Source organism: Equus przewalskii, chromosome 7 (assembly GCF_037783145.1).
Source record: "Equus przewalskii isolate Varuska chromosome 7, EquPr2, whole genome shotgun sequence".
In the NCBI taxonomy this organism is placed as follows: Eukaryota; Metazoa; Chordata; class Mammalia; order Perissodactyla; family Equidae; genus Equus; species Equus przewalskii.
The window spans coordinates 76,637,597-76,662,027 of record NC_091837.1 but is presented as its reverse complement, the minus strand read 5'-3'; the positions used below and the strand labels follow the sequence as shown (position 1 = coordinate 76,662,027).

The 24,431-nt window shown below is 40.6% G+C and overlaps 1 protein-coding gene across 8 annotated transcripts in view; it reads left to right on the top strand.

Annotated features, from left to right (window-relative positions):
* The window catches only part of FECH (ferrochelatase), a 33,947-nt gene extending 10,465 nt beyond the window's left edge, over positions 1 to 23,482 (top strand). For 2 of the 8 annotated variants that reach the window (XM_070627721.1, XM_070627722.1), the window contains exons 3-11: positions 164 to 283; positions 1,111 to 1,259; positions 8,471 to 8,605; positions 11,512 to 11,618; positions 14,951 to 15,049; positions 18,077 to 18,184; positions 18,613 to 18,777; positions 21,652 to 21,711; positions 22,181 to 23,482. In XM_070627721.1, the coding sequence (XP_070483822.1) occupies positions 164 to 283; positions 1,111 to 1,259; positions 8,471 to 8,605; positions 11,512 to 11,618; positions 14,951 to 15,049; positions 18,077 to 18,184; positions 18,613 to 18,777; positions 21,652 to 21,711; positions 22,181 to 22,315 (1,078 nt within the window). In that variant the 3' untranslated portion in view covers positions 22,316 to 23,482. Of the gene's footprint in view, positions 1 to 163; positions 284 to 1,110; positions 1,260 to 8,470; positions 8,606 to 11,511; positions 11,619 to 14,950; positions 15,050 to 17,956; positions 18,185 to 18,612; positions 18,778 to 21,651; positions 21,712 to 22,180 lie in introns of all 8 variants that reach the window. The other 6 variants (XM_070627720.1, XM_070627728.1, XM_070627725.1 and 3 more) reach the window with 3 other exon arrangements.
* The last annotated feature ends 949 nt before the right edge of the window (positions 23,483 to 24,431 follow it).

Sequence of the window (24,431 nt, the reverse complement as noted above, 5' to 3'; positions counted from 1 at the left end):
TCCTGCATTTGCAGATAGGTAGCCACGTGATGGCAGTGAAAAGATCTGTATGTTTTTACCTTTGCTTCTAACAGATTAGATGAGAGTTTGCTAGCTGGACCAAGATTCTACCCTAAAGGAAAATAAGAAGTATTACAAATCAACTGTTGCATTTTATTTGTAGAAAGCCGAAAACAGGAATATTAATGCTGAACATGGGAGGCCCTGAAACCCTTGGAGAAGTTCATGACTTCCTTCTGAGGCTCTTCTTGGACCGAGACCTCATGACACTTCCTATTCAAAAGTAAGATACACATAAACACTTGCATTTGTTCATAACTTGTGCAATGTGTTTTGCCTTACATGTATCTCAGTTCTATAGTTTCAAAAAAATAAATGGTTTTAATGCATATCTGGTAGTGGCTAGAGCAGCATTATTATTTTCTATTAGATATAAGAAGGATATGCTCTTTTTTCGTTTAAAATAAGTTTTTGTAATGAAAAGTTTATACATGCATAGGATAAAAAAATGCAAATAGAATAAACTGTTCAAAGTAAAAAGCAAATGTGTCTTTCACCTTGGCCTCTAGTCTCCCAGTTATCCACCCTGGAGGAAATAGTCCATGCATATCTAGTCCTTCATACATACACACACATGTTTAGGTTGTTTACAGTGTTACAGTGAACATTCTTGTGTACATATCTTTGCTCACATATGCAAGTACATCTGTAGAATTAATATGCATTTTCTTAAATTAAGACGAATGTGTACTTCCTAATATTTTTTATGTCCTAGTTCCTGCTAGGTTCAGGATCAAGAGGTGTGAAGATAGTGGCTGGCACATGTCCAGCGTCTCTGCACAGGTGTTTGGTGTCCTGAATCTTCAGGGTGTGCTGGTGGAACAACTTGTGGGCAGAGGCGGCTGTGCCTCAGATAGTGTCTAGTTTTGTGTCTCTAATCTAGGCCAAATTGCTGGCTGTTGTCAGTGACCTCAGGGTTCTGTTTCTAAAGGCTTGATCTTGTCAGGCTCTTCTTAAAATTTTGCTTATCTTTTCTTTATTGAGAAGAAAATGTTTCTGAGGTTGCTAATGTGGAATAAAATTTACTTCCCTACATGTTAAATGATTTAGTAAGCTGGCACCAATCATCGCCAAACGCCGAACCCCCAAAATTCAGGAGCAATACCGCAGAATTGGAGGCGGATCCCCCATCAAGATGTGGACTTCCAAGCAAGGAGAAGGCATGGTAAAGCTGCTGGACGAGTTGTCCCCACACACCGGTACAGTGTTTCTTAATCAGCATCTCACTAGGGTTTCTTTGTCAAAGTAGTTAGAAATTCAAAACATTCTTGGATGCCAAATGCAGTTCTTTGTCCCGGCAGCTCTCGATTTGTGGGGGTTCCCATGTGACGCACAGTCATTTAACTCAGTTCCTGAGGCATTATCCTTTGTCCTTGGCAGTGTAGCCTTTTCTGTTACTTCCTTATGTTGCAAATAAAAAAGCTAGAGATTTGGAACATTAGTTTCGAAAGGAAGTTTGAGGTGTGTGTTAGGTTGAGTAGATTAATAGGAAGAGGCTACATATCATGAATAAAAGGTGCACATATCATGCCCTGGAAGAAATCTTCTGGAAATGGATTGAGGCTGCTGCTTATTGCCTTTTCTTTCTGTGTGAATAGCTATTTAGATCAACATTTAGAGCACAATTAGCTAGTTGTCACTGAAGCCATGAGATTCTAAGCAACTTTTCAGCAAGTGCTTTCAGCTCTCGGCAATGCCACCATTGTGAGGCATTTAAGTGCCCTGTTGGACGTGACACTAAAAAGAGGATTGCATTTGGTAACTGTCCTCTGAGAACCTCTAACGCAGAATCATCACATGCAGAATGAAACACTACAGGAGTGAACTGTAAGCGCATATGTAATCGCATTCAAGACACCGTAGTTTGCAGGTCACATATTGTCCTTGTATAATACTAAGACACGAAAAACTCTGCCAGTTAATTTTAAGACAGTGTCTATTGTATATGCGGACCAATAGGAGAAATGTTAAAACAAAAAATGTGCATCTTAGGACACATGAAATACATTAATTGCGGATATATTTTAGGGCTTCAGGATTGGGAAAGGAGTGTGACACAGTGGAGACTTGCAAAGGGCAGCCCTACTAGGCAGGACCAAAAGCATTTCCTTTTCTGAGAAGACGGCACTGAGCGTCAGCCCGAGTTGCCGTCAGGATGCACCGTTTCACATCACACGCAGGGACAAAGGGCTCTGGCCCTCAGCAGATCGTCTCACTTGGAAAATTGTTCAGTTGTGCTTCTGAATATTAGGTTTGCTTCCTGCCTTCCCTTGTGGCTCAGGGGCGTGTCTTATACAGTTCAGGCACACATGCCACAGTGAATCTTCTGAAATGTTTGTTGAGGGGAAACTTGGCTGACCTCTACTCACGCTTACTTCATAGAGAACAAACTCTCTGGTTATTAACAGTTTATCATGATAAAAGGCTTAGTGTGAATCAGATCTGCAGTTGCTATGCTGTTTTCAGTGGAAAAAGGAGGTGGGGGGGTGCCATGTTTTCTGTGATGTGTTAGTATAGTGCCCATAACCATATAGGACTGTTGCAGAGTTGTCAGACTTGAAAAAGGATTACAGATGGAAGGCATGCTTCCCGCCGCCTCCGCTGTCTGGTGAGGCCGCTGGGTTGTCCAGGTCAGACAAGCCAGTGGTGGCCGTGGCCTCCCAGGTTGTCCTGGAAAGAGTCCCATGGAATGACCTGGATTTAATCCAGTGTCCCACTTATTATGAAACATCTGATCATTTTATTATTTTTTTTAAATGCAGAGTTTATATAACAAGCCAATTTTTGCCAAATTCCCATTCTAATAGGAATTGTTAATAATGATCAACAACATCTAACATGGTACTTAGTAGATGCAGTTTTTAAGGAATATAATTCAGTTGTGACCATGACTGGGTAAGGTAGGTGTTATCTCCCTTACAGAGATGAGGAAATAGACACAGTTAAGTAACTTAACCGAAGTCGTACAACTTGTACCTGATACTGGCCAGTCTGGTTTAGAGCATAACTTTCAACTGCTCTGTAATTCCTTTCTATGCAAATCCCTGTTCTACAAATTTATATCAGTTGGGGTTCTGACTTTATGATCGTATGATCATTTTAATATGTGGCCATTTAGTCCAAAGAGAGGAAGTTACAAGCATCTAGACTCTACGATTAGTTATCTCCTTCTTTGATAGGGACCAAAGAATAATAATATCCACTTCATATTTTCATAGTCAAAATTGTAAGAGTAATTTTTTAAAAAAAAATCAGTTATTAAGCATTCTATCTTATAGAGACCTATATGGAAACAAAAATCTATTATTCTTCATTATAACTTTGGGGATAAGTTTAGGGTAGCCATGAAGCACAAATCATCTTGGTGGCTTGCCTGTCCAGTCACTAAATCGTTACTAATGTGGCAAGAAATCATCTTTCTCTCTTCTTTCACTTGCCCATCTGATCACTCCCTCACCCACTCTTTCATCCATTAATTCCCACATCCATCCATTCCTCTTCCATCCACCCGCCACCAGATACTTATAAGCACTGACCACATGTCAGGTATCATGACGAGGGATAAAGTAGTGAATAAGTCGCGTCCTTACCTCCATGGAGCTAAGTTTCCTGGTAGTTTGCACAAAGGCAAGAAGTAAATTCTCTTGGGGCTGCTTTTGAGTTCTTTGGATCTTGGAACTTTGTCCAGGGCCAGGTCCTGGGAGGGCATTGGTACTGTTGACCCTTTGGCCAATCACCATCCTTTGTGGCCCAAGCTTGGGACTCTCTGAGGCAGGCAAGTTAAAGTACTACTTTCTCCTGCATGGTGGATGACTAACTAATCATTTTGGCAGACCTGCTTTGAGGGTATGGTAGTGGTGCTTAATGAAGCCCAAGACCACCCACTCATTCGTTTATCAGTGGCCCAGTGAGTGCCCTGCACTGTTCAGAGTCGAAAAGCCTGGTTTCTACTTAGAAGTTGTTTCCAGTTTAGTGGGACCTTGCTGCTGCAGGCCAGTCTGCCTAAGGGGCAGAGAGAAAATCGTTTGAAGATGCATTGGAGAGATGCTCTACAAAACGTCTATGAGGGCTGATGATCACACAGAGTGTGGATGTAGGAAACATGACATAGCCTCAAGGTTTGGAAACTTCTTTGGGAGAACTTTGCATTGAAGAACAAGAAGATCACAGGTGTGGCTCTGTGGCCCTCAGGGGCTCGCCAGATTGCCTGGAAGGAAGTTGCTGGTCCTCCTGCTCTTGCTCCACTGAGTGGACCTGAAGCTCGGCATGAAGGACCCAAGTGCTTCTTAGGGTGGGAATAGCAGTCGGTTCCCTCCCTCCCCACTTCGTGCTGCTTTTCCTGCCTGCTTTCTGGTTTCTTTGTTTCTCCCTCTCTTCATCTCTTTCTTCTTCCTCCTGTCTTCTTATATTTTCTTTTCTGCAAAATTATAAAGTTTGCTTTTGAACTATGTCTATTTGTTTATGTCTATTTGGAAAAGCTCTTTTTAGGCAAAAAGTGAGGATTACAAACATAAGAATGTTTAATACTCCCATTTTTTAGGGAAATAGTTGCTGCTTGGTAGCCAGTATAGAAATTTTGAGACCTGCACTGACTTTGCATAGAATTGACCAACTGACTAATACAGTGAGTTTCAGTCCTGTCCTGCTTGCCTGTCCATCATGCGACTGTGTGTGTCTCTCGATGATGGGGATGGTTCTGAGAAATGTGTCGTTAGGCAATTTCATCGTCGTGTGAGCATCACAGAGTATAGTTACACAAACCTAGATGGTATCGCCTACTACACACCTAGGCTTTGTGGTACTCATCTCATGGGACCACCGTCGTGTATGTGGTCTGTTGTTGACTGAAGCGTTGTCATGCAATGCATGACTGTATGTGAGGGAATTTAACTTGGAATTGGTTTCATATAGTTACATTACATTGCAGTAATTTAGGGACTACAGAAAGAAATAGATGAGAAGTGTAATCCTTTCATGAAAAGTCTAAATATAAAAATATAAAAAATTTTAGTTATGTAGATTATAACTGCTTTTAATGAAGTTATAGGTAAGTGCTACTCAGTAGAATAATTTCGTTGTTCTTTATAAAATGCATAACAGAGAGGAGCATGGGTTCTTGTTCAGATTCAGATGGAGCTGGCTTCCCCATGCCTCGTTGTCTGATTCCAGGCATGAAATCATGTTGTGTGATTACTCACCCCACTAAAGCTCCTCTTGAAAATGGGGATAACAGAACTCAACTCCTTGGATCATTGTGAAAATTAAATAAGATAATCCTGGAAGGCATTAGTGTGGTGCATAGTACATGACACTCAGTAAATGTGAGCTTGTTTATAATTCGTCGTTGGCATAGGGTTCATGATCTAATACAAATTAAAGGCATAATGCTATATGTATTTCAAACCTTTGTCTCAGGGAGTCATGTTCAAATCAAACATTTGAGGTATTGTACTTGCTAAATTAATGGACTGGAAATTAATGAAGTTTTGCTGTTTAAATATCTGGTTTTTCTGTTCAGTCCTTTTTTCCTTTTGTAGTTCTCACTGGAGAGTGTTCACTGGGTAGCCGCTCTGAGGGTAGACTAGGCCAGGCCAGCAAGTAGTGTGTTTTGAACTCAGTCTGGCCAGATGTGGTGCTGGTTAACACCCAGGAGGCTCCTTCTCCCCACGCTCTGCTGGGGACAGCCAGCTGCAGTGGGAAATCTATCCTGACCAGCAAGGAGCCTCTGTGAACACTTGTTGTTTCCTCAGGATAGGCCCAGTCAGAGAGAGCACATTGTCACTTTCTGTAAAATGTGTTTTTGGAGGCCATCAATTGGACAGTTTAGAAAGCATTATCTGTTCTTGCCAGAGTATTCAACTGTCTCTCACTTCAAAATGTGGTCACCACCCTGCGTTTATGTGTGAGGGCAGCCTCTCCACCTTTCTTAGGCTGCAGTATTTGAGGAACTCTCAGACCCTAGGCATTTAGGCTGCAGCTTCCCAGTACTGCACAGGTGAAAAGAACATGTGGGGAGCTGGTTGACCTGCAGCATTGGGGGCTCTTCTTATATCAGTCTCATAAGTGTATTGTCTCAAAATAGGTTAGAAAGCAGATTCCACTTCAACCTCAGCTCAGCTCACCAAGAGCTCCTTAAAAATGGACTTGGTGAGGGGCAAGCCCAGTGGTGTAGTGGTTAAGTTTACATGCTCTGCTTTAGCAGCCCAAGGGTTCACGGGTTCGGATCCTGGGCGTGGACCTACACACCGCTCATCAGGCCATGCTGTGGTAGTGTCCCACATAAAAAATAGAGGAAGATTGGCACAGATGTTAGCTCAGGGACAACATTCCTCAAGCAAAAAGAGGAAGATTGGCAACAGATGTTAGCTCAGGGCCAGTCTTCCTCACCACTCCCCCCAAAAAAGATGGACTTGCTGATATTGTGATAGTTGGCAGTTTAGCATGAACCCCATAATCTTTCAACAGTCAGTCATTTGGAGTTGGCTTCCAGGGTCACTCTGCTGTGTTCTAACTGCAGTTCACCATATTTTATGCAAGAGACCATAAAATTGGTGACTTAGAAGGGACAGACAGCTGAGAATGATTCTGTTTACACCCTTCCTTCCTCTTTTTGTAGACCCCAGCCAGAGAATATCTAATCAGACTCCTTCCCATGCACAGACATACTTCTCTCTTCCATCGGTATTCTGCTTCTGTCCTTGGTAATATGCTCCGTTGATTCACAGTTCCCTGGGTCAAGTTATTGAGGAAATTTTATATATATATATAAAACATAATGGGTGTGTGTATATATAATGCTCCTGCTAATGCTTGAACAGTATTAGCATCTTAGATTTACTATTACTTAATGTTTATGTAGTGTGTTCTCCATATCATCCTTGGGTATAAGTTAGTGTAATTCTATGAAAAGACAAGGAAGCAAGCCTGGGTCACTTTAGGAAACTTTCAGTTTTATGATTTTATAAATGCCTAAGAAATTGAGTGGTTGTAGATGCTTTTAAAATATAGGGGGGAAGATACAAGAGGATAAAGGAGGAGATAGAAGAAGGGATTGGTAAAGTGATGGGGGAAGGAATGCAAAGATGTGTGCTGACTTGAGCCATTTAGGTGTCAAGAGCAATTATTTTAAATCCCAGTTGGTGCCTCCAATTTAAGAATTGTTGTTGGGGGGCCGGCCTGGTGGCGCAGCCGTTAAGTTTGTGCGTTCCGCTTTGGCGGCCCGGGGTTCGCCGGTTCAGATCCTGGGTGCAGACATGGCACCGCTTGGCAAGCCATGCTGTGGTAGGCATCCCACATATAAAGTAGAGGAAGATGGGCATGGATGTTAGCTCAGGACCAGGCTTCCTCAGCAAAAAGAGGAGGATTGGCAGCAGTTAGCTCAGGGCTAATCTTCCTCAAAAAAGAAAAAAAAGTTGTTGGATTTTTTTCATATATTAAATGAGGAGAGTCATTTCAGTCATTTGTTATCAATAAACTTTTGTTGAGGATCTCCAGTTTTATACAAACTCGGTGATCTGGGGTGTAAGGGAACAGGAGGAGGGAACTCCAGTGGTGGAAGCAGGCTGGGGGCATGGAAGGAGCATGGGCTTTGGGGTGAGGAGACCCATGTTATAATTTCAGCCCCACCATCTGCCAGGTGTGACTTTGGGCGGGTTCATTAACCTTTGAGAGTCTCTGTTTCCTTATCTGAAAAATGGGGTCTAAATGAGAAAAAAAAAAGTTAAATTTTTACCCTGGTATCTGGTACATAAGAGGAGGTGCACTTGAAGAATAAGTGCTGGTTCTTTCTTCCCTTCTCCTGAGTCTCTCTTGTCTCAGCCAAGAGCAGAGAATAAGACACAGAAGCTTAAGTTTTAAAAACCATGTGCTGGGGCCGGCCCGGTGGCACAGTGGTTAAGTGCGCACGTTCCGCTTTGGTGGCCTGGGGGGGTTCGTTGGTTTGGATCCCGGTTGCAGACATGGCGCCGCTTGACAAGCCATGCTGTGGTAGGTGTCCCGCATATAAAGTAGAGGAAGATGGGCACGGATGTTAGCTCAGGGCCAGTCTTCCTCAGCAAAAAGAGGAGGATTGGCAGCAGTTAGCTCAGGGCTAATCTTCCTCAAAAAAATTTAAAAAAAGTAATACTTGATAATTACTATTACTAGTATAGTAAAAAAAAAAAAAAAAGTGCTAAGTAAAGGTGTGTCTGGTGGAGTGAGGAGGTTGATCCCAGAAAATAGTGATTAAAAGTCCATGTACTAGCTGAAGCCTGGATAAAATCCAAGGAATATTCTAAACTAGACACACTATCAGCATCACAGGAAGTTAGGTTAACTGTTCTTTGTTCTGGGCATTGCATTGTGTTTGGCAATTCCGAGGAATCTATATAAAGATTAATACTTTCTCTTTTCCACACATGCTTCCTAATAGCCCCTCACAAATACTATATTGGATTCCGGTATGTCCATCCTTTAACAGAAGAAGCAATTGAAGAGATGGAGAGAGATGGGCTTGAAAGGGCTATTGCTTTCACACAGTATCCACAGTACAGCTGCTCTACCACAGGTAAGGGCTTCTCTTTGACAGTGGGAGGGAGGATATGGTCCTGGAAGAGATAACCAGGGAAGCTGAGTGCAGAATGAAAGGATAAATCATTCTCTATTTGAATGGCAAATCCAACCTGTCTGCTTTAAACACGAGAGTTCAGGTCAGTCCATTTGAAATCTCATGGTTCATCTATCCCTTGAGTTATTGGCCAGTGGGCTGAGAATTACAAATGGTAGGTGGGAGGTGGTGGCTGCTAGTGTTCTGTGCTTTAATGCAGTCGTGTAATAGATCAGTAATGAACCTTGAGCCACTTTCCATGTTTGTGTAATAAACCTTATTTTTATGGCTACCCTAATATTCTTATTAATGTAGCAAAGATGGTAGCTGCTTTCATTTTGAAAGCAGAGGTGCTCATACAATGTAGGAAATATTGGTATGTTTTTTTGTTATGCTTCAGTTATGGGTTGTTTACTGGTTAAACCAATGCTCAGTGTGAGGTTCCCTTTGTAAACTTCTCTTAGTGGTGTAGATTTTGGAAAATATTACTACTTGTTGTTTCTTATATATTTAATTGGAGCTGGAGAGTAGTCTGTGTTTGCCGATCGCTGTATCATTAATTGTAGGTAAAGCTTCTACTGTCACACACAAATACATTTTCATTCTATATAAATACATTTTGTTTTATTTCAAGGATTGAGGTCAGCTCATTTTTACTCACAAATAGCTTTTGTATATTATTATCTATTATTTCTGTATCTATAAGGAGAATCAAAACTACTGGAACGCATATTCACAGCCCGTTGTGTGCTTTAAATATTTGTTCAAAGCACCTATGAAAATGCCTGAGTTCTCAGAAACCCTCAAGAGTCTGAGCTGTGATTTATTTTGGAAATGTACCTCTGCAACTTCAAAATAGTAATCTATTGTTGGAGAATGAATCAGAGTTTATAAATTTCTAAACCCTACTTTTGCCTTGCTTTAAAAAATATACCTGAACATGTAAATGTCTGCTCTCAAAATTAGACAAGTTAAGAAGATGGTTATTTGTATGACAAAGGATTGACTACAGATTTCATTTCACAGCTGGCTCTACTAGTGTGTCAAACTTCAGTGTCTGTGCAGTTGTTCTCCAGGACACTCGTGTGTAGGGGCAGGTACATCTTCACTTGCTTCAGAGATTTGAAAGCCTTTGGGAAGCACAGTCTTTCTTTGAGGGCACTAGAGTGTCATTTATCTAGTACATCATTTAGACACACACCGTTGTGGCAGGGCCGGTATATTCTATGTATCAATCACAAGCAATTGTTTAATTTGTTTGCCCCTGAGTTACTACTAGTAGTTCACGTAGTGTTTCTGAGTGACCCAGGAGAACTAATGTGCTTTCAGAAGTTGTTCTGAACATCTGACAGTGATACTCACCTGTAAAATGTGGTTTGCAGTATGAATATGGTGTTGACCACTTTGTGATTTCTAGAGAGATTGTTTTTGAACCTGGAATGGATGCAGTTTGCATTTATCTGACTGATTGTATTCTGCTCACTGAAATGGAACTCATTTATTTTTTTGAAAATTGAGTTTTAGCCTAAGAGGACATTTGATTTAAGTATGGCTTTGTCCTAACTAGCATTTTAATTTAGAGACCTGACTGATTAATAGCTCTTACAGTTAGAGAAACCAGTGGATTGCTGTTGGAAGCATGGGAATGTTTTGGAATGTTTGCCCTGTGTTAACATTGAGGGAGAGGCCCTGTGGTAGGAATAGTTTCATAGGATTAAGGCTTGGCCCTTGTGCCAGCTCCCCTGGGCCAGGAAAGAGTTGCATTGGGTTGGCACCATCTGCCTTCCTTTAGTCTTTGAATTTACTTGATTTCTAACTCTTGCTTGCAAATACAGATTTTGTTAGATCACCTGTAAGGATTTAGTATCCATTTAACTTATTGTAGGGAATGATGATAATTTTGTAGGAGCAGATAAAAATGGAGAATGCTCATAGGAACTTCAGTCAGCTGCTCTCCATAAGCTGTTCTTATTAACCAGCCATTAAAAGGATAGTTATAAAGCTTTTATTGTAATGTGAGAAATGTTCATCTCATAATATTAAGTAAAAATGCCCCAAATGCCCAGGATACAAAATTGCGTATGTACTAAAATTACAACTTTGTTAAACAATACAGCTATAAAGAAAAATAATTGAAAAGAACTATACTAGAATAAAATAATAACTGTATTAGCATGCTGGGATAAAAGCTGGGTTCTTTTTTCCTTTTTCCCCACCACCTACATTTTCTGTGATGGGGTTGATTATCTTCATAATGGGAAAAAAAATTTAACGTGCTTTCAAGTGTAAGACTTGGTCCCTGCAAATAACGACTACTTATATTTCGTAAATCCACCTCCATCGTGTTTCTCACTAGGAATGGCCTCAATAATTTTTAAAAGGCCATTGAAATTGATTGCTCTTTAGTGATGTTCATTTGCAGGGTAGTTAAATCTATATGCATTTTAGAGTATTTGAAATGATTGTAATTAGGCTGATTCGGTATAGAAACGTTACCTCTTTTGAACTTAGAATTACTGCCTTTACTGTCTGTTTTTTATTTTCATCATAATCAACATGCATCTACTAAGTGCCCCCCAATAGGGGCAGGCCCAGTGGCCCAGTGGTTAAGTTTGTGCGCTGTGCTTCGGTAGCCCAGGGGTTCACTGGTTCAGATCCTGGGCGTGGACTTAGCACAGCTCATAAGCCATGCTGAGGTGGTGTTCCACAAAGCACAACCGGAAGGACCTACAACTAGACTATACAACTATGTACTGGCGGGGGGTGGGGGCGTGTTGGGGAGAAAAAGAAAAAAAAAGATTGGCAACAGATGTTACCTCAGGTGCCAATCTTTAAAAAAAAAATAAGTAGCCCCCTATATATTTCAGGCAGCAGCTTAAATGCCATTTACAGATACTACAATGAAGTGGGAAAGAAGCCTGCGATGAAGTGGAGCACTATTGACAGGTGGCCCACACATCCCCTTCTCATTCAGGTAAGTCAGCGGCTGCCGGCAGCCCCTGTCACCCCTGCTTCTGCTGTGGGTCAGGTTCTTGTCCCTGCTTGGTCTGCAGGTGTCCTTCTGAGCCTTACTGTAGTTCTCTTGCTTAAATTGTGTGCTGGGGCTTAAACAAAAGTATTAGAGTCTATCAAGACTGTGACAGGAGAAAATAAATTCAAAGATGGTAAACGTTAGATTCTTTTCTTTCTTCAGATTAATACTGTTAGTCACAAACCATAGCAGATTTATATTTTGAGCTTTGTGTTTGCCGATGACCAGAGGACTGTTAAAGATTATGCAAGTGTTTCGCCTAATTTATGTTCATAGATTGAATGATGGACAAATAAATCCTTTATTTTCTAGATCCTTTAAAATGTCAAAAGATTTAAAAAATTTAAAGGTGATAAGTCTACATGTTCTGAAACGTGAAAATAAATGTAACATTTCAACTGAGGAAGTTTCATGTATTTGAAGAAATTTCAGATTCCTCCTGCACAATTATAATGTTTATATTAATAGATGCTTGATTTTAGGAGAATCAGTTAAAACTACAATTCTAAAGCCAATACCTTTGAATTGGTGTTACTGTATACTTTTTGCCCTGTGAGTCGAGTGTGCTACGGGTAATTGCCCTAAATCATACAAGTATAGTTTTATTCAGTCAGTACAATCTTCTGCCTTTGAGTTAGTTTACGTAGAGGAAATATTGAGTGATTTAGATTTCATCCAGTTTATGTTTCTTTCCTTGGACATCCTCTGACTGGCAGAATACCAGCTTACCCTTTTAAAAAGCCTGGAGTCATTTAGAATCTGTAACCACTAGATGGTGCTAGACATTGTTAAAAGCAGGTCAGCTCTCCCTGGAGCAGACAGTGTTCCTTAGGCACGGAGATGATGTCAAGGGTTAATGCTCAGATTGAAATGCAGTGTTAAGCAGAAATGAAAAGAAGGCACCTTCCCTTAGGGATGGGTGTAGTTTTGGTCTCGATGTGGTGTTCCCCTGCTCATTTTCTCTGCTGCTGGATCCAGTCAGTACCGCCTGAAGCTCCAGAGTGCCATAGTTTGCTCTTGGAGGCCTGTGATTGGAAACGAGGGGTGTTTCAGGTCAGCACTGACATGTGGTAGCAGAGAACGAGGGATCTGCACAGCATCTGCCTGCCCTGATCGAGTGAGTAATTAGATTTGCATTAAAATTCAGCCCTTTGAAAAGGGGGGAAGCAGAAAGATGGAAAGGTCTCTTAACTGAGGAAATCTCCGTTCATAAAATGAAAGGGAGTTTTAGAGGCATTTATCCACCCTCCTAGATGATGTGATTGAAGGCTCTGAGAGCCGCCTGCCGCTTTCCTTCTGCAGGGGGATTGCGTGTAGGAAATACCGCAGATGGATTTTAGATGAGTTGAGTAGCACTTCTACTTTACCCCAGCTCCTCAGTTTGGATGATGGCTTAGAGTCTGCTGTAAGCCATAAATAATTGTGTTTCTACTTGTGGTTTTGCGAGATGAGAAAAGGAAAAATACCAAAATTTTTGGAAACAAAAGTTTATAATAGGGCTTATTCTTAATATTGTGTAGATTACACGAGGAGATTTGATTTCTAGCAGAAATTAAAAACAAACAAACCCTAAACTAAAACTAGAAATATAGTTAAAAACTAAGAATATTTTTAATCTACATTTCTACTTGTTATAGGTAGTAATTACTCAAAATAGTCATTTTACTACTGTCATCTCTAAAATTGCTATTTGTCTAGCTGGAGGAGTAATTGGAGTAAGTGAATGTGCCAAGCTCCTCTGCAAACTTTGCAGTGGGCCTTCTGATCTAGGCTATGGTCCAGAAACAGTCCTTTCTGAGCATCCTTAGTTTCCAAGCACTGCAAAGACCACCAGAAAATATTGTTTTGGTTTGTATCTGATCTTACCATATTTACTCTGTAGGTAAATTATAAATTTTGAAAAGGGAACTAACGCTCTAGGCACATTTTGTACCTTAGTGCATCTATTTACCAAATTTTGAGAGTCCAGAAAGATTGATAATGTCTCAGTGTTGATTAGGGAATAATTTTCTCTTCCTGTAGTATTAACCACTGATATATCAAAATACAACAAGTACAAATGTACATGGTTCTGGTAAATTGTCCTTTATAAGTTTTTAAAAACCTTTTTTTGGAAATAATTTCAAACATGCAGGAAAGTTGAAAGACTAAGAACAGTATGAGCAACTTTACTCTTTGCCTAGATTCACATATTCTTAACATTTATCCAACTTGCTTTATCATTTGCATCCTCTCTGTGTGTTTATGTTTGTATATACATACATATATTTTCTTCTGAACCTTTTGAGAGTAACTTATATATATAAAATCACCCTTTACACCTACGTAGCAGGGATATTCTCTTCCATAACTGTGGTACAGTGTTCAACTTCAGTAAATTTAACATTGATGCTTACATTTGTCTGACCTACATTTATATTCCGGCTTTGTCAATTGATATTAATATGTCCTTTGTAGCATTTGCTTTATAAGTTAAGTGACGAAGAATGATTAAAGCGTAAGATGAAAGAAAGCCTCTTCAGATCTGAGATTTCAGCACCTATTGTTGTGAATCAGCAAGTGCCAACTAGACATGGGAACTCACTGGTCTGGTGGACAGAGATTCAGAGGAGGCGGGACCTGCGTTGTAGCCCAAGTTCTGCAGATGTGACTGAATGGGCCCCCAGGTCGCCGCATCTCCCCGCACCCCCGTGAATTTACTGAGAGTTGTACTACCTCTCATCTGTTGTTATGAAGGTTGTTATGAAGATTGACTTAGTGAAGATACTGAGCTCAGAACGAAAAGGTCATAAAAATAGAAGAGTGTTTTCTTATTCCTCTACTATTTTTGTCTAATGTAGTTTAATGTGATATACCTAAAAGCCAGACTAACGGAGATTTAGAAAGACCCTGTAAGCTGTTTTCCTGCTAACCGAGCAAATGAGAGGTCTTAAAACAACTTCTCCTTCCCATCTGTGTTTCCTTTCCATCTGGAAGTGTGCCCTGTTCCTCCCGAGGGGAAGCAGATCCAGAGCATTCATTTTCAGTGAGCCATTAGTGAGCTTTAGAAGTTTCCCATCAAATTCCCTAGGCCCCTGAAACTGTTATGAGCCATTTTGATGATGAACCAAAGCAAGCGGAGACTGTACTGTTTGTAATTTTTTAAAAAGAGAGTTCCAGTTTTTGATGGTTGCTGTGAGATTTTTTTTGTAGCTCTCATTTAAAAAATATTTTCTTTTCCTTCTGTTTCTTTTTTCCTACTTCTTCCTTATCCTCCTTTCTTGGTATTTGCGAAGTGCTTTGCAGACCACATTCTGAAAGAACTGGACCATTTTCCACATGAGAAGAGAAGCGAGGTGGTCATTCTTTTTTCTGCTCACTCACTGCCGATGTCTGTAAGTAAGAACGTTCTTTTGGCTGATCTAGGGGTAGAGGATTTCTAAGTGCAGCTTCCGCGTCGTCCTGAGCCCTGTGCAAGGATGAACTGTAAGATCGCAGACTTAACTTGGTGCTAATTTAACTAGACTCATTTCTTGAAACCTAATAACAAGTAATTCAGATTATAATATTGTGAATAGATACTGTCTTAATAAACCCCTTTAAAATGATAGTTTGAAGATGTATTTGTATGTAGGAATTTTTAGTAAGTGGAAGAGTTCTTTTCACTGCTTTTGCCTGCCCTGTTGAAGGGGCTCCGCCCGATGTCTCAGTGCGTTGAATTGTTGGGCCTCCATTCACACGAGTGCTCTCCATCCCATTCTTTCATCAAGACTTGGTAGGGACTGTTTGAAATCCAGGAAGTAATCACAGTTTTTAGTTTGCTAAGACTTGGGATCACATTTTGGCAATTGAATATAGAGTATATCAAGTTGTGATCTGATTGGTCGTTGGTTTGTCATAGTATACTGTGTCTTCATGAAAATACTCCATCTGCCATAGCTGTTGCCTTTTTGGAAACAAGAATGATCAAGCTAGTGTGCAGTATAGATGTGCTTGATATAAGCAGCTAGTTTCATCAGCTCAGAACTATCATTGTGTCCTAAAAACATCACTTTCAAAGCCAGCAAGGTAGAGAATTACTTTTTCTTAGGTGTTATTAAGGTTTTAACTCCAGGGTTAATGGAGTTAACCTGGATGTCTGGGGCTACTCTTCTAGTTGGTCTTCACTGCCACCTGGTGGTGACCAAGGTGGAGCCCTTCGCAGCTTTTCCATTCCCATATCTCAACTAAGCAGTAGGTGGCTCTGGAGATAAATTTCTCTCTTCTGGAAGCCTGCCTGTTGATTTTAACGGGTTCATATTCTCTTTTCTGGTGTCATGCAGAGCCTCTTCACATGCCCATCCTCCTGCTCCACCCTCATCCTTTGTATAACTGTCCTTCATGTGATGAGGCCATGTCTGAAGTGCCAGAAGGGAAGCTCTTGAACTGGGAAGGGAGGAAACACATTTTTATACATGAACGATTCCAGGTGCTGCCTTCTCTTCTCTCACCCGCGGCCTCATTTCCCTTTCTTCCCCTCAGGGACTGAGCATACTGCTTCCAGGTTTCTGCTGCCCCGGGTCCTGTGTGGGACTGAGGAATGCCATGAAGTCATGAGGATAGGGAAGGGGTAGGGAAGACAGTGGGATGGTTGAGGAAGAAAACTGATCTAGCGAACTTTTCTTTTCCTCTACATTTGCTTTCTAATGACTTTTTCCCCCTTAATGACTTTTTAAGAACTTATTATTTTGAAGTAATTTTAGACTTACAGAAAAGTTGCAGAAATAGTACAGAGAGTTGCCATATACCCTTCACGTAGCTTCACCTAATGTTGACATCTCACGTAACCATGGTACAGTGATGAAAAGGAAGAACTGAGCAGTGGTGTGACACTATTAACCAAAGGCCAGCCCTTACTCGGATTTCACCACTTCTTCCACAGTTGTCCTTTTTCTATTCCAGAATTCAATCCAGGATCCCACATCGCATTTGGTTGTCATGCCTCTGCAGTATCCTGCAGTCTGGGACAGTTCCTCATACTTTCCTTGTCTTTTGTGACCTTGATATTTTTGAAGAGTGATTTTGTAGGCTGTCACTTATTTTGTAGCACGCTCGTCCATTTGGATTGGTCTGGTATTTTCTCACGATCAGGTTGAGGTTATGTATTATTGGGAAGAATACCCAGGGGTGATCTGTCCTCCTCAGCGCATCCTGCCGGGAGTGTGTGATGTCACTTTGTCTTACTGCTGCTGGTGTGATCCTTGGTCATTTGTCTAAAGTGCTGTCTGCTGGATTTGTCCATTGTAAAGTAACTATTTTTCTCTTTCTAATTAAAAATATCTTGGAGAGCTGCTTTGAGACCATGCCAATGTCTTGTTGTTCCTTAGACTTTTGCCTGCTAATTTTAGCCTCTATCGGTGGATCTTGCCGGTCGCAGTTATTTCTGTGCTGTTCTCACGTGACTTCGTATTTTCCTCATTCTTTCCATATTTACATTTCTAATGGCTTGTTAACTAACTTTGAATTCATCAGTATTTCATGGCAACAGGATTTGCTGAGCACCTACTGTGTTCCGGGTGCTGTTCTACCCGCTATCGTAGGATATGGGAATGAACAAAATAGACAGAAATCTTTGCCCCCACAGGGGGGGAAGCAGATAATAAACACACAACGTAAGAAAACAGTGTGCTATGTTAGGAGGTAATATGTGTTATAGGAAGAAATAAAGCAGGGTGTGTGTGTTAGGGAATTAGTACACAACTAAATATTAAAGCAGTAGAAATAAAATTTCTTTGAACATTTTAAAGCTATAACAAGCTGTTCTGACGCTCAGGAACATTTTTCAGACAGTCGCTGTGCTCGAAGCACGGACTACAGTCCATTGTGGGAAGAGTGGGGAGAGAAGAGGGATTAGAAGGCACAGGTCATGTTCTTGAGGAGCCTGGAATTTGAACCATGTGCTGCTGCTTTCCTCCCTCTTATTCCACTAGCATCTACCCCTTTGTTTACCTGGTCCCCATAAACTCAGTAGTTCTGTACACTGTCCATACAACACTCTTGTTTCCTGTTCTAAAAATCAGCCACTCAAATGACTACTAAGGTAGAAGTCCCATCCCCCATTGCCTCTTCCTGCCCTGTTTCAGATGGGGGACTGAGACCATCGTCCAGCGTTATACATTGTTGGTTTCCCAAGAATAACGTAGAACAGAGAATCTGACATATTCTTTGGGACCTCAGAGATGACTGAGTGCTGTGTTCTCTGGCTGATGAACAAATGGATCCCAGGAAGTTTGGTGATTGAGCTCAGATTGTGTCCTCCTTAGTGCAGAAGACAGAAAGGGAGGACTCGGTCCTGCCCTCACACCCATCGTCTCCCGCACACTTGGAGGCTCCCGGAACCCTTCACGTGCTGGCGACTGAACGCCCATGTGTCTTTGCTGCAGGTGGTCAACAGAGGGGATCCCTATCCTCAGGAGGTGGGTGCCACTGTGCAGAGAGTCATGGATAAGCTGGGTTACTCCAACCCCTACCGACTGGTTTGGCAGTCCAAGGTAGGTGGCTTCCACAGGTTGGAGGCAGTCAGCTCTTTTGAGGAAGTCTAGTTTAGGACTTAGTTATAAAACGATTAGATTTGGCTCTTATAGACAGAATGTTCTGTAGCCTGATTGCTCACCATGGACAGAAAGAACTCAGCAAGCAAATTGGGTAGGAGGAGAAATCAAGTGACTAGTTGATTTCTGTTGATTTAATACATTATTTTTAGTGGTAATGACAGAAATTGTTATTTATTTATATTTTGCCAAATTCCAGAAGTATTCAAGCTTAATGTAGAAATACCAGAACTCATTAAAGCAGGTGTAAAGAATGGCTCTCGCTCCTACAGGGAGGTTCGTGTGTGCCCAGGGCAGTGGGCTGTGATGGGTCATAGACATGGTGGGAGCAGTGGGTCCCAGTATGTGTTCACTCTCCTTTTTCATAGGTTGGTCCTATGCCCTGGCTGGGTCCTCAAACAGACGAGACTATCAGAGGACTTTGTGAGAGGGGAAGGAAGAATATCCTTTTGGTTCCAATTGCGTTTACCAGCGATCACATTGAAACACTGTATGAACTGGATATCGAATACTCACAAGTTCTAGCCAAAGAGGTAAATGCTCCCATCTGGCTCATCAATCCCATTGTTATTTGTTTTAAAAGAAAACTTTCTCTGCAATAATCTAATTGTATCATTCAAAAATATTGTTTGGTATACTTGTTTGCATGTACTGTGTCCTCATTGTTCTGAATAACACTTAATCTGAGTAATGGTCTGAACACATCAAGGTAATTCCATGTCAGCAGTGGGAAAGCAGTTTTGTGCCTTTCTAAAACCAGGTGGCCCACTGCAGGCAATGTCATTTTGTTTAGTTTGAGTTACTGTACTACTGAAAGTAATGAAAACTACATTTCCTTAAAAAAAATAATTGTACTTCTCATCAATTTGGAGGGAAAAGTTTTTATTGTTCTATAATTCCTTTTCTTAGTCTAATAGTGCCCTTACTTTCGGGCTGTTACACTGCTTCTCATTGGGTTTTCAAGGCTTGTAGGAGTCACTGTCATTTAAGAGAAGAGCATGGAATGAATGAAGCAGTATATGTTTTAATTTCCTTGACCTCTTTTATACATTCACTTAATTAGCTGTTTGCTACTGTGTTGTGATCAGTGTGGTCACTGAAATAACAAATACCATCCTTAGTGTCTTGTAATGTAAGATGGATGTGAATTGTCAGTCAGGGTGGAGAAAAACTATTTCCCACCCATCTCATGGCTTCTGAGGGCCTGCTGGAAACTTGAGTCTGATTTATAGCATTGTTTCCATGGGAATTGTGGAAGCCTTGGACCCAAGAAGCCCTTCCCTCCTCATCTTCTGCCAGAACTCCTGGCCCTGATCATCCCACGTGTGATTGGTGGAGACCTGGCCTCAAAGGATGCTTCACCCTCTCCAGGCCTGCATGGCAGGTGCAGGGCAGGGTGGAGAGTGGGTGGGGAAGTTTAGCCAACACCCAACCCCACAGGTGTTTGTGTATTCATGCTGCTCATCAAACATCAATGAAAGTTCAGGAGTGCCTAAATTACTTGTCAGTAGTTCTGATAAAGAATTTATGGGAGAGTCATAGTTGGCTAAAATGAGGTTGCAGGGTTGTCTGTGGATTTTACTTAATGGTGCCTCCTGTATCCCACCATGACTTTGGCTTATTATGAGCTGGCTAAAAAGATTTAAGTCCAAATATAGTTCATAGCAGAGTGTTTGGAAAATAATTTATTGTTTGTATTGAATAATAATTCACATTCATTCATATTACTAAGCTAAGGTCATTCCTTAGTAATCAAATGGATTATTAGTGATTAATAAGTTAATCCATAGAATAAAGGAGACCAACTAGCTACAATTTGTTTCATTATTTTGATGGGAGAATACACTGTATTTAAAACAATTAACTTTATTTAAAAAATGGTTTGAATTTTTTCCCCAAATAGAAATAACCTTATTGCTTTTTGATAATAAAAATAGTAAACATCTCAAACAGTTGAAAGAAGTATAACGTAGAACTCACTTGGAATCTTACCCCTAAAGAGAGAATACGTTAATATTTTGATAAAAATAAGTCCCATTTCTCCTCTAAATGTGTATTTTAATTAAAATGATATTCTTCTACACGTTTAACAAAAATAGCATTTTCTTCATACTGTTTTGTAACTTTGTTCTTAAGAATATATTATGCACCCAAATCAATAAATATAATTAGATCTATGTAATTATTTTTAACAAATCCTTGATTAGTATACATTTAACATTATTTCTAATTTTTTACTATCATAAACTGCTCTGTAGTAAACATTTTCTTTTTTATTTTTTCAGTATTTTCTTAGGATAAATTCTTAGAAACGGAATTTAAATGTTGGTGCATATTTTACTGGATTGCCCTACAGAAGTGTCTCCTTTAAATGTTTCCAGCATTGGTTATCTTGCTGTCACTGACTTCTCCGTGAAGTTGTAGATTACAGTCTCTTTTTAAGTTGAGGACTATGTGTTTGCTGAATCTCAGCATTTTTCCCATGCCAGTCTTCTGGTGTTGATGCCGGCTTAAAATACATAGCAACTGAAAAGTCATCAACATTTTGGAAAGGGAAAGAAGATCCTAACTATCCGAGTAAATGATAATTAGATATTTCTCACTTATTTGAGGGATAATTAACTGGACATTTTTGGAGAGAGAAGCAGGGATGGTAATGAAATAATCCTCAGAATTTTATTTCAGGTTTTTCTACGTAAGATCTATCTAAAATCCCAACTCTGAATTGGATCCAGTCTAGGTTCAGCATACGTTAAATTACAGTCATGTACAGCATAATGATGTTTCGATCGGTGACGACCGCATATATGACAGTGGTCCCGTAAGATCAGTACCATACAGCCTAGGTGTGTAGCAGGCTGGAGCATCCAGGTTTGTGTAAGTGCACTCTCTGATGTGTGCATGATGAAATCGCCTGACAACGCATTTCTCAGAACATATCTCCATTGTTAGGTCACACCTGACTGTAATTTACTTCTTTTGACACTGGAAGCATAAAAATTTAAAGCAACGTTCTGTTTAGGTGGAGTCTGTAAATGCATGCATTAGAGAGATACAGTAACAAAAGGATGGTAGGTAGATTTAAATTATTTGAGAATTCTATCAAATACAACCTCAAAAACGGTTTGGAAACAAAGCACCTGTGGGAAGGTAATGGGGTGGGGAAAGAATAGAAATTGAAGAGCAATTTTACGGTAACAGAGGTGGAAATCAACGGATGTGCTCACCCCATGACCATTTTTCATTTCTGAGCAGTTGGGGGACGCTTTTGAAGTAAGACTTTGAGTTGTGTTTGTGAATCTGTGTTTGTATTTATTTTTTTGGCAGCAATCAGTTTCTCTAAAAAAAAAAACAAAAGAAAAATAAAATGTGTATGTGTTTCTCCTCCCTGTTCTCATTTGATTCAGTGTGGAGCTGAAAACATCAGAAGAGCAGAGTCTCTTAATGGAAATCCATTGTTCTCTAAGGTATCCGCAGTGTTACAACCACTTCAGTAGAACATATCGGAGAGTAATCCTCTGAGAAACTCCTACCGAATATTGGTTTTCTCACATATTAGAACATTTTGAGTTCCAATTAATTACAAAAGTAAAATCGAATTCCTTATACTCTCACTCTTTTTTCCTTTAGATGGCCCAATTTTCTTATTTCTACCCATCTATGTCTAATTTAAAATCTGCCTTTCAGAGACAAGGTTTAGCAGGTGGGGTAAGAGGATTTCATTTCCTAAAATCTCTGTCTTAAGTTTTCTCTAAGCTGAGGAGATTCTTAGGAGAGGAACATATTACAGAATTTGGTTCAAAGGATTCATAATTCAGATTAAAAGAATCCCCAAGCCGTAGTGATTATCTGGGCAGATGGGTGGGGGAAGTGCATGGGGAGACAGTAGACTTTTTGCCTCTGATGAATCTTTGCTTCTTGTCGTGCGTCCTCCAGGCCCTGGCAGATTTGGTGCACTCACACATCCAGTCCAACGAGCTGTGCTCCAAGCAGTTGACTCTGAGTTGTCCGCTCTGTGTGAATCCTGTCTGCAGGCAGACTAAATCCTTCTTCACCAACCAGCAGCTGTGACCCCGCAGAGGACCCTTGGGATTAGGCAAATGCCCAACCTCCAGATACCTCCGACATGGAGGAGGACATATTTAGAGATCAAGGAAGGAAGTGACATTAGTATATGTGCGGACTTTGGGCACAAATTGTGTGATTTCTTGACGAACAGACTCTGAAATCCTTATTGAGGCTTTTCTGTTTTATATACTGAAACAGTAAGCATTTATAGTCACTTGCTCTGGGCAAAGAGACTACTTTGGAATGTCCACTAGGCTATTTTAAAAAGGAGTTTTAAAAATTTATCTTATGAGATGCACGTGTATTTTAAATACAGATTTTGTTTTTTATTACCTAAAAAACCTCCTGCAAGGGTACAGAATCCCCTCCGTGAGCTGTCATTATGAATATGTTTACAGTCTCATGCATATAGGTTTTTTTTATGTGAACACAGCTGAGTAAACGAGATATAGCTTGAAGCAGAAGTGTTACCTAACCTTTCCTAAGCTGTGGGCCACAGAATGCCGGTGAGCGGTGGGGTTGCTTGCAGTGGTTGCTTTTGCCAGTGCTGTCACCATTTTGGTACTTGTGTATGAGCCGCACTTTCCTCACCATCAAACCAAATCGAGTACAGATTTCAAAAGTGCTTTGAGATTCCCAGGCACACAAGGCTGATAGACGTGTGGAAGTCCAGCGTGTGTCGTACCCGCCCGGGGGGGAAGCTGTGGAGCGCAGCCTGGGGCCTCCCGCTGCTCCCTGCCTCCAAGGACAAGGATGCCGGGCCTCGTCTGCAGAGCTCCTCCCAGGACCCCAGCGAGCTTTCCATTGAGCATCTTTCTTTTGGTTGAATGTCTCCTTTCTGCATATTTGTTTGAAGAATTATAAAGTCAACTGTGTTTTGTAAGCTTGGATTCTTTCTTCATTTATAATTTTTTATTATAAAAATTATATAACATGCTATAGGAACTTTGAAAAATAAAGAAAAGACAACTAACCACTCTAATGCAATAGCTATTAACGATATTGTGTTTCACGTCAGCCTTTTCCTTTCCTGTGGATATTTTTGATGCCACTGTAACCTTGAGTTTGTGAGTGAAAAGGTGTTCCAAAATGTACAAGTACTGCAGGATCAGAATCTGATCTTCCATGCTTGGGTTTGAATGGATTAAAAAGTCTCTGATGGATCCATAATGAGTCTGTAATGGTTACTTTCTCTTTCCTCATTGCCTAAAACTTTGTTCCTCAAAAGAGCATTTCTTTGATTTTTTAACGCTAGTGCATAAGGTGGGCGTATTAGAGGAGCCATAGATCTTCTGTATTCGGAATTCGCTGTGTTAATAGATATGACGTCATTAAGGTTTTAACCGGCATGATTCATGCTCTCTGTTAAACAGAAAAACTAATCTAAATTAGTTAATAATAAAAGTTGTTAAACAGGAACTTACTTTGTAATACAAGAAAAGAGCCATGCCATCCACTTTCATTAATAGTTTTCCTACACTGAGAACGGCTCTGAAATTGGAGTAGCATCTACTTTTTATTTTTTCAAATTGCTTTTCTTATTAGTAGATTGTGTTTCCAGAGAAAGGTACAAGGCATAGATAGTTGTTTAGAATTTTCCTCTATCCGTTTCTTTCATGTTTTGGGGAGTAGGTTCCAGTGGACTTTGACTGTCCGGTCACTCAGTGCAGTGAATTCTCTGGGTTAGTGGCGTGATGCCAGAGGGCGGGTTATGCTTGCAGCCATTGTCCCTCCTCCAGGAAATTTGCTGAGGGCTTGCTTCACTCCAACTGTTTTAAAGTTGAGTATACATTATTTTGGAGAATTTGCAGAAAACTACAATTAAGTTCTTTCTAGGGTATCTGACACCCCTCATTTGCTAAGGAAACTTCCCGATCAACGTGACTGAGCTGTCTGGAATGATATCCTTGATTCTGAGTTGGGACCAGATCAGCCTTTGTAGTGAGAGGCAAAGGGGGATTTATTGGGATCACTGTCCATGGCATTTCTTGTTCTCATAAGTGTCACTTCTGCCTGTTAGTAACCAAAGATGGGTAAGGGTCGTACACGAGGTAGCCTTTGGTAGGGCAGAAATCAATGATTGCTCTTTTTAGAGCTAATAGTCTTGAGAATTGTTGTC